Source organism: Dysidea avara, chromosome 13 (assembly GCF_963678975.1).
Source record: "Dysidea avara chromosome 13, odDysAvar1.4, whole genome shotgun sequence".
Classification (NCBI taxonomy): domain Eukaryota; kingdom Metazoa; phylum Porifera; class Demospongiae; order Dictyoceratida; family Dysideidae; genus Dysidea; species Dysidea avara.
In genome coordinates, this window is record NC_089284.1 from 14,617,783 (window position 1) to 14,628,387 (window position 10,605).

Here is a 10,605-nt window from a genome sequence, read left to right on the forward strand (position 1 = left end):
CTGGTCACTACATGCTTAGTTTACAACCATGCATACTGTGGTATGAAACTGCAATCCTAGTTAGAGGGCTAATCAGACATGTGGATGCTTTTTTGCTGGGTGTCACGTTTGTTATGTTAGCATGTTTGTCACAGGAAATAGCATTGAATGGTATATTTAGTAAAATATATGCCAATTTTTTATCACACATGCAGTAATCAAAATGAATATTATTGTTGTCATACTTAAGTTATGTAGCTACTAGCTATAGTAAACATGCATGTATTGTACTGTGGCAATGCGAAGTTTATCTGCAAAACCTGATCTAGACTCTACACAAAAGACATGCTGTGCATTATATATGCAGTGAAGTCCATAAAAAATAATGCCTAAATAAAATATGTTGTCATCCTATAATGTACCACTCTGCATGGGCAGTTCAAAGGCACCGCAACATTCATCTCTGTCACCCACAAACGATGTTAGAAACCTGGCCTTTATAAGAGTTGCAGTTGTCTTGCAAGACTCTCCCCACCTATTAGGTGAAATGCACCTGTAGGTGAGTGTGTTTATATTGGGCAGAGCACTCATGCCCATTGTATAACTATATAATATGGAACTGTTAATTGTTAGGAATTTTAGTAGCTTTTCAGTAAACCTGCATTCACTGATGTTTACTGAGAGTTTAAAATTTAGTAAAACAATTATGTTCCATATACTTAAAGTTACTGACATTTTACTATCAGTATAACTGGATACAACTACAGTAAAGCAGCTTAACAAATTAGTAAACTAAGAACCTTCAAGCAGTGAGCACTATGCTGCTCTACTACACAAGGCAAATTATTATTTGTCTAGTCTTGCCAATTACAAAGGCTATAAGACTGGTTTTGTCAGACCAGACCGTTAAAAACATTTTAAAAAATGTAGTGATCTTTTTATTGATTATTACATTGTACATCTTTACAGCTGTTCATAATGAGGCGGCAAATATGCCAGCATAATAAAAACCATAATAGGATGGAGTGCTATGCCAACATAATGTTAGCATATTAGGTGGATATAATAATTTCAAACTATGGAGCTTAATTCCAAGAAATTAGATCGATACTCCCTAATAGAGCACTCAGTGGAAGCTGAAAGCACTCAAATGTACATAGCTCCATAGATCGATACTCTCTAATAGAACAGTCACTTTGTAGTGGTCTAATAGAACATTCACTGATCAAAATATAATTGCATTCCAAGATAGTCATAAGAAATTTTGCTGACTAGGAGCATAATGTGAACATAATGGGAACACTGAAGAGCATAATAGGTAAACAATTTGGCAAATATATTCCTGAAAGCATTTTGGGTAAAATCTTGAGCATATTTGACTCAGGCCTAATATAGGTATATAGAATTTTTTAGCACTACAGCCAGTACATATAGCATGATGATAGAAAGCATTATAGGCTTGGTATATACCTAGTATATAGTAATTGCAAGTTGATGTATAGTCACTTTTTAAATTATATTATGTCACACTCTACATCAGCTATAGGACAATTTATATATTATAGTATAGAGACCCACCACAGGATATAATGTTAGCATGCAAGGGGTAGCTATACCCATGCCATTAGTCACCAATTGCAAGCTGCAAAACCGATGTCATGATCAGCTTGTTCTATATAATAGGTTTGGAAAGTCCTTCGAGCATATAGTAGGTTAAGAAATGGCTGCTACTATCAAGACTCACCCTTACAGTTGATAGTGTCAGCACCACATCTTGACGTATGCATAAAAATATTAGTGTGTGCAACAGTGCACTGGCAGTTGTCTTGTTCATAAAATATATAACTCTATAATATAATATTTTCGTTTTTGGCTGTCAATTTTCATTTGATAAAATTGATGTAGTAAACAACCACATGATAGACTTTTTTTCGTTGTAAAATAACTTTCTTATGCAAAATTTGTACGAAAATTTTTATCTAAGATCAAACTATAATAGAGCAGTCATTTACATAAATAATTTTTACATGAACATGTTTATATATCACGAAAATAAAGCAAATTACAGTAACTAGTTAGTAACCCCAGCCAGCTGTAGGTTTCTTTCTACATATCCAGACATCAAAGGAAATCATGTACAAATACAGCATACAGATACATACGAAGTTACTGCAAACACCTGAGAAAATTACTTGTCTAAGCATTAACATTTATAAATGAACAGGGTAATCTGGTAAGTTTCTCAGATTATACATTAAGTAACAATCATCTCGTATCAGGTTTCCTGAAGCATCACAAACACCCCAGATATTTCACCACACTGTTTATTTTCCAATATAATCTTGGCACTCCCTTCTTTAGCAGCTATTAGCTCCTGGACACAAATTTCATGTTCTGGTGCTTTATGCAGAACAATTATGCAGGGCTAAGATTATGTCGTTTATTATGGCAGTGAATGTAGAGTCATCCAGTTGTGAACATAAGTGAGACTATGTTGATAAGCAGTACCACCAATAAGACATAATACATGTTGGTCTTCGGCTTCAAGAAAAATTCTTTAAATGGACAAGGAATTAAACTCCAGAATAGTTCATCAGATGCCTTATCTTCAGCCAAGACCTTTCTCTCACCTATGCAAATGTTCTGATAAATGATCTAACACATACATAGTTTGGCCTCCACTGCATCTCCAGTTTCATTTCTGTTAAATTTATCAATAAAGTACTGCATGTACTCCAAAATGACTTGGTGACGGGTTTATGTACTATCACTTTCCGTGATTTTTCCTCCATCATCAGATGAATGAAACCTGATAATATAAACTGTATTATATGAGTACACTGCACTGAGGAAGACTGCACATCAGGGTTTAGTTCAAGTTGGTGGTTATGACGATGATTGGCTAAAGCTAAATCCAACACAAATGGTAACACCTTGCCACAGGAAGCAATGATAAGTCATTTTCAGCAAGCCAGGCACCCAACACCCATACTGTGGCTAACATCAGTGGAGATAATAAGGTGGAAATGTGGAGCATTGTTGAATATTCTCAACAACTGACAATGTCCTACTATGCAACTCGACCATACCTTCTTCAGAAATCACGTTTTCATCACACACCTTAGCAAGGTAAACAATTGTCATTTCAGTTACAGAATAACAAGTTGAAAAAAACTCAGAGACATTGTTTATCTCTGTCATTGAATTATTGAGTATGACGTGTATTTATACTTCACACAAATAAATGAACAGTTGAAGAAATTTTGTATCACATTGTCCAGTATTATATACCTCAGGAAGCAATGATAAGTCATCTTTAGCAAGCCAGGCACCCAACACCCATACTGTGGCTAACATCAGTAGTGATAATAAGGTGGAAATGTGGAGCATTATTGAATGTTCTCAACAACTGACAAATGTCCTGCTATGCAACTCGACCATATCTTCTTCAGAAATCACGTTTTCATCACACACCTTAGCAAGGTAAACAATTGTCATTTCAATTACAGAACAACAAGCTGAAAGAAATGTATTTTATGTCTGTTGAGCTTGCGAATTAGACAGAAAATAATCTCCCGCCGTAATACATTGCGCATGTGTGTTAGTGCACGTGATTCATGTGTGAGTATTTATATAGCTAAAGTGTGAACGCATGTTCATTCTAGGCTGACAGGTGCGACAGTGTTGGCTGCTAGTACCTGTTCTAGTAATAAGTATATAAGTTGTTAATATACTAGGCGGCTATTCACGAGCCACAATAGTTACCTCCGAAGGATGGATGACTCCCAGAAGCTGGATTTACTTCTTAAGTCCGTGGACTCGATGAAGGCGGCCCACACCCAGATCCAGGACGATATGAAGGCGGCCCACGCGCAGATCCAGCAGGATATGAACGCCAAGTTTGAGCGCCTCGAGAAGGAGGTAGCGGACGGCCAAGAGGAGACAGCCCACCTTATCGTCCGGAAGATCCAGCAGAAGGAGCCCGAACCGACCTTTCGTCGAAAAGGGAATGAGCGTCAGTTCGCCTTCAATCAGTCGGTGAACAACGCCATCAAGTCAGCTGCCTCGATGTTGGACAAGCTGAAGCCGGAGCAACCCCAGGCAGCGTCCGTTCTTAAGAACGCAAGAGAGCAGCTGCAAGAAGGTGTGCACGCCATTGCGACACAGCAAAAGCTTATTCGCCTTGCGGATAGCTCAGACTGCGGCTGGGGTGCGGTGGAAGAGTACTTAAAGGAAGAGATTGCCACCGACGAGAAGGATGCCAAGAAATGGTCTGACGCAGAGAAGCGTACAATGGAGCAGATACGGCGACTAAAGAGGACAGTTGGTGAGAGGGAGTCGCCGCCTCAGCCTGTGAGTCAGGGTTTTGCTGGCCCCTTTCCAGTAGTAGGCACAGGCCCTGCCTGTGGTATGCCACCACCCCCTGTATTTGGGCCGCCACCGCACCCCCAGCCTCCCATGTTCATGAATCCAACTGGGCCACCAGGACCACCAACAAGAGTGCCAGGTCCATGTTTCCACTGCCTACAGATGGAACACCTGAGGGCTCAATGTCCAGCCAGGTTCAGGGGTGGTAGACCGTATCCTTTGGTAAATAGTAATGATTGTTATGCTGAATGTCAGTGGGGTACACCTTCTGGTGTGAGCATTGTACTACCTATAAGTCAGGGTATTGTGAGTACAGTGGGTCATTGTGAGGGTGTCAATAATGTATGCAATGCTAAGAGTGCTTTTGTTGTGAGTAAGGTGGGTCACACTAAGGGTGTTGAGGATGTATGCAATGCTAATAGTGCTTATGTAGTAAGTACAGTAGATAATGCTAATAGTGTTGATAATGTATGCAATGCTAATAGTAATTTTGTTGTGAGTAAGGTGGGTCATACTAAGGGTGTTGATGATGTATGCAATGCTAATAGTGCTTATGCAGTAAGTACAGTAGATAATGCTAATGGTGTTGATAATGTATGCAATGCTAATAGTAATTTTGTTGTGAGTAAGGTGGATAATGCTAATGGTGTTGATAATGTATGCAATGCTAATAGTGCTTATGCTGTTAGTGTAGTGGGTAATACCAATGGCCTCAATACTGTTTTCAATGCTAAGGGTAAGGGGGATGTATACAAGGTTAGCAGTAACCAATCTGCTACTGATTGTGCCCACACTTTGGAAACTGTGGATGATGAGTTCAGAGTGAGTGTAGTATCACAGCCCATAGTCCAGCCAGGTGGGCCCAGGATGCAGGTGGGTTCCCTAAGTAATGACACTCATGATGGTGACGAGGGTTTACGAAAGAGCAATACCATGGTGGAGGTCACAGAAGGTGACATGGTGGGCCCCACACGTTTTTGGGAGCTAGAACAGAACTCTGAACAAATAGTCGATGTGCAAGGTAGGCTTAAAGGCTCGATAGAATTCTGGAGAACAGTGTTGAATGCCTCCAATCCAGTGATTGAGTGCATTGAGGAGGGGTATAAGCTCCCTCTCCTTTCTCTGCCACCGCCATTCATAGCTAAGAACCAGAAGTCGGCTACCAATAACCCAAGCTTTGTCACTGAGGCAGTTGCAGAATTGCTACGGAACCGCTGCATCCAAACGGTCACACAGAAACCTCACATATGTAGCCCACTCTCAGTAGTGTCCAACAGCTCTGGTAAGTTTAGACTAGTCCTGAACCTGCGTTATCTTAACCAATTTCTGCTGAAGGCTAAATTTAAGTACGAAGATCTAAGGGTGGCTATGTCAATGTTTCAACAAGGGGACTATATGTTTTCTTTTGACTTCAAATCGGGGTACCACCACGTAGATATCCATAGGCAACACTGGAAATTTCTGGGGTTTTCCAGGGGTCAGGGCAGGAAACAGCAATTTTATGTCTTTTGTGTGTTACCTTTTGGATTAGCCACTGCATGTTACCTATTCACCAAATTGTTGAGACCTCTGGTTCGGCTTTGGAGGGCCCAAGGCTTGCGGGCAGTTGTCTATTTAGATGATGGGATAGTGGCAGTAAGTGGAAAAAAGGAGGCACAGATTGCTAGTGTACTAGTCCAGGAGGACCTTAGTAGAGCAGGTTTTGTCACAAACCATACAAAGTGTAATTGGACACCATCCCAACAGTGCGCCTGGCTTGGCTTTGAGCTGGACCTGGAGCAAGGCAAGATAACAGTCCCACAGGCAAAAATTAATGCACTGCAAGCCTTACTTAAAGATGCAATAGGCAAGTGCTCCCTCCCTGCTAAGGCCCTAGCTAGTATTACAGGTAAGATAATTTCTATGTCCCCAGGGTTGGGTCCAGTGACCAGGTTAATGACCAGGGGACTGTACACCTTATTGAACACACGCATGTCATGGCTACAGTACCTGCCACTATCCGACCATGTAAGAGGGGAACTCGGGTTCTGGTATAACGAAATTGAAAAGTTCAATGGGCATAATATATGGATGGGGCCCTCAGCAGTAAGGGTTGTGTTCACTGATGCTAGTGACTCTGGTTATGCAGGTTACACAGTGCAACACGGGTGTCACATAGCACAGGGTACATGGCTGCCAGATGAATCCAAAAGGAGCTCCACATGGCGTGAGCTAAGAGCAGTTAGACTAGTGCTGGAAGCCCTTGCAGCTAAGTTGGCTAATGAGCGGGTTAGGTGGTTTACTGATAATCAGAATGTAGTACGTATACTGTCAGTAGGGAGTAAGAAACCTGACCTGCAGAATGAAGCACTTGCTATATTTTCGACTTCGCTAGCACACTGCGTCCACGTTGAGCCAGAGTGGATACCAAGGCGGGATAACGAGGTCGCTGATTACCTCAGTCGGCTTGTTGACTATGATGATTGGAGCCTGGATCATGTTTCCTTCATGGAATTGGACAGAGTGTGGGGCCCTCACACAGTTGATCGCTTTGCAAGCTATTACAATACACAGCTGCCACGTTTTAATTCTAGGTTTTGGAACCCAGGCACAGAGGATGTGGATGCTTTCACTTGCGACTGGCAAATGGACAACAACTGGCTTTGTCCGCCTGTAAACTTGGTGCCACGTGTTATCAGGCACCTGTTGAAGTGCAAGGCAGCAGCAACTCTGATATTGCCAGAATGGCCATCAGCGCCGTTCTGGCCTATGTTATTCCCAGAAGGAGGCAAACCAGCCAGCTTCATTGCAGAAACCCGTACCCTGACACCAGCTACCTTCACTATAATTCCTGGAAGAAGAGGCTCCAGCTTGTTTGTAGGTTACCCCAACACTAACTTGTTGGCACTGCGCATACCATAGTGGTGGGTCAGTAACTGTACAGCTAGGATTTGCTAGCCAGCCATTGTAGACTGTTAAGGTATGATAAATGTAATAGGGACATATTTATGTAAACTATGCATGTGCTATTATCAGTTTTGGAAGTAAAAAAAATAAATAAATAAATAAAATAAAAATTAATTAATTAAATAAATAAAAAGATTTCAGCCCAGATGTAGGGGAGGTCAAGTGTTTTAATGCTTAATGTGATTTACCAGCCTAGGTGCTGGGGTAGTCAAGTGTTTTAGTGTACCAGCCCAGGTGCTGGGGTAGTCAAGTGTTCCTAATGTTTAATGTACCAGTCTAGGTGCTGGGGTAGTCAAGTGTTTTAATGTACCAGCCCAGGTGCTGGGGTAGTCAAGTGTTTTAATGTACCAGCCCAGGTACTGGGGTAGTCAAGTGTTTTTAATGTTTAATGTACCCACCCAGGTGCTGGGGTAGTCAAGTGTGTTAATGTACCAGCCTAGGTGCTGGGGTAGTCAAGTGTTTTAGTGTACCAGCCCAGGTGCTGGGGTAGTCAAGTGTTCCTAATGTTTAATGTACCAGTCTAGGTGCTGGGGTAGTCAAGTGTTTTAATGTACCAGCCCAGGTGCTGGGGTAGTCAAGTGTTTTAATGTACCAGCCCAGGTGCTGGGGTAGTCAAGTGTTTTAATGTACCAGCCCAGGTGCTGGGGTAGTCAAGTGTTTTAATGTACCAGCCCAGGTGCTGGGGTAGTCAAGTGTTTTAATGTACCAGCCCAGGTGCTGGGGTAGTCAAGTGTTTTAATGTACCAGCCCAGGTGCTGGGGTAGTCAAGTGTTTTAGTGTACCAGCCCAGGTGCTGGGGTAGTCAAGTGTTTTAATGTACCAGCCCAGGTGCTGGGGTAGTCAAGTGTGTTAATGTACCAGTCTAGGTGCTGGGGTAGTCAAGTGTTTTGGTGTACCAGCCCAGGTGCTGGGGTAGTCAAGTGTTTTTAATGTTTAATGTACCAGTCTAGGTGCTGGGGTAGTCAAGTAATTTAAGGTTTAATGTACGCTGGGGTAGTCAGGTGTTTTAATGTTTAATGGACCGGCCCAGGTGCTGGGGTAGTCAAGTGTTTTAATGTTTAATGTGCTAGCTTAGCTGCTAGTTGTACATAGAATGTTATACTTTATAATTACGGAAACACAGTTATCAGACTCTTAGTAAGCATGAATGATAAGTGCAATGGGATTCAAGGTCACCTATGCATGGAGATATTGTATCACATGTTGTGTTATTACCACAGATGTCCAGACGACAGGGACCTGGCTCACGCTGAAGGACCTTGAGGACCCTGAGCTGGCTAGGCTTGCTTCGCAGCTACCATCCACAGTGCTCAAGAGCAGAGCAGACTCATCCGCCAAGAAATACCTAGGAGCCTTTCAACGGTGGCGCTATTGGGCTTCAACTCATAACCTGCCAGTATTTCCAGCTAAGGAGCAGCACATTGCCTTGTATCTGCAGAGTATTGCCAACCGCCTTGAATCCAAATCAGCTGCAGAAGAAGCTGTCAATGCGATCAACTGGGCTCACACACTAGCAGGGCTAGAATCTCCAGCGAATGCAACATTTGTACAAGCTACACTGCAAGGAATAAGGAGATCGTGTTGCAAGCCTGTGCGGAAGAAGAAGCCTGTGCTGTAGACATGCTGGCTGACATGGTTGAGAACATGAACTCTCATCCAACTCTGGCAAACATGAGGATCACTACTCTGAGCCTGCTGACTTTCGCAGGTTTCCTCAGGTTTGATGAGGTCATTCACATTAGGGCTAGTGATGTCACTATTGCTGAGGGAATGGCCAAACTTCAGATCCCACGTAGCAAGACTGACCAACTCAGGCAAGGAAGTGAAGTATTAATTGCCAGGACAGGGATGCCGACCTGCCCAGTAGGAATGTTGGAGCGGTACATGGCTAAGGTCGGGTTGGACACCACAAGTGAGCTCTTCCTGTTTAGAGGGATTACCAGAACCAGTGGTGGTGAGAGACTAAGAGGTACAGGTCCGCTCAGTTATACAACCGTGAGAGAGCAGTTTAGGGGCAAGATGTTGGAACTGGGCTACCCTGTTTCAGGATATGGTCTGCACAGTCTCAGGGCAGGTGGTGCTTCCGCTGCAGCCCAGGCAGGGGTCCCAGACAGATTGTTCCGCCAGCATGGAAGGTGGAGATCAGAGACAGCTAAAGATGGCTACATTGAGGACTCTGTGGAGAACCGCCTGACAGTGTCCAAGAGTATAGGGATATAACAGTATCTTTATTAAGGGGATACCTGTGGTGGTGTTTATGGAGGGGTAACATATGGTGCTTAGCTGCAGAGTGTGAACCAACACTAGGCCTTCTTTGTTACTCTAATTGTTTGTTAAATTAAATGAACTAGTAGCCGCGTCTGCAGCTGCACACCAGTATGTGTTTGTGTGAGTATCTCGGGTATGAGGAGGGAGATGTATTTTATGTCGGTTGAGCTTGCGAATTAGACAGAAAATAATCTCCCGCCATAATACATTGCGCATGTGTGTTAGTGCACGTGATTCATGTGTGAGTATTTATATAGCTAAAGTGTGAACGCATGTTCATTCTAGGCTGACAGGTGCGACAGTGTTGGCTGGCCCACCCCCCCTCCCAGTTGTGTCTGGTGTATATCCTTAACAGATTTAGATAATGGTGAAGATGTTGCTGCTAACTCTGGACTTTTCGCACACAGCACGCATTGTATTTAATAGGGTGGATACGCTTGGTTTTTTCCGGTTAGGGGCAGCCAAAATTTAAAAAAAAAGCCCCTATCGGTTTTTTCCCTTAGGCTCACTTGGGCACAGTGGGTCTTAAATTAATTGCACTGCGTAACCCCCCACCCTGGTTAGGCACAAGTAGGGAGTTTTTTAAGTTAATATGTATAGTTAGTGTTTATAACATTATTTTAAGTTTTGTAATTAGTGTATGTAGTGTTTGCCTGCAGCTGCACACCGTTAAATTAAATGATGGTAGCAGTAGCCGCAGCTGCACACCAGTATGTGTTTGTGTGTCGGGTATGAGGAGGGAGACTCTGAGTCATTGTTTATCTCTGTCATTGAATTATTGAGTATGACATGCATTTATACGTCACACAAATAAATGAACAGTTGGTTAAATTTTGTATCACATTGTCCAGTATTAGTCTTATCACTAACAATTGTCCATTCTAAGCCAACACAACTATACACATCAGAGATGACAAACAAAGACTTGACCTTCTCTGATCCACCATAACCTTGCTACTCAAAATGTCCATAAACCATGACGTAAATAGGATAGCCATTGGTAGTCAGCGAAGCACTCAAATACACTGGCATCCATTAGTTGTA

General features: G+C 42.6%; 2 protein-coding genes across 3 annotated transcripts; both read left to right on the top strand.

Annotated features, from left to right (window-relative positions):
• The first annotated feature begins 7,551 nt into the window (after nucleotides 1–7,551).
• On the top strand, nucleotides 7,552–10,412 carry LOC136243191 (integrase/recombinase xerD homolog). Of its 2 annotated transcripts, none has more exons than XM_066034712.1 (2): nucleotides 7,552–9,515; nucleotides 9,923–10,412. In XM_066034712.1, exon 1 carries the CDS (start codon nucleotides 8,914–8,916, stop codon nucleotides 9,511–9,513), a length of 600 nt encoding a protein of 199 aa, XP_065890784.1. In that variant the 5' UTR covers nucleotides 7,552–8,913; the 3' UTR covers nucleotides 9,514–9,515; nucleotides 9,923–10,412. The 2 variants fall into 2 exon arrangements, with proteins under 2 accessions (XP_065890784.1, XP_065890783.1); XM_066034711.1 differs by lacking the exon at nucleotides 9,923–10,412 and having other exon boundaries at nucleotides 7,620–7,649; nucleotides 7,818–9,919.
• LOC136242272 (uncharacterized) lies at nucleotides 8,437–8,911 on the top strand. The gene is made up of 2 exons (XM_066033685.1): nucleotides 8,437–8,464; nucleotides 8,514–8,911. The coding sequence occupies exons 1-2, from the start codon at nucleotides 8,437–8,439 to the stop codon at nucleotides 8,909–8,911; spliced, it is 426 nt and encodes a 141-aa protein (XP_065889757.1).
• Nucleotides 10,413–10,605: the final 193 nt, after the last annotated feature.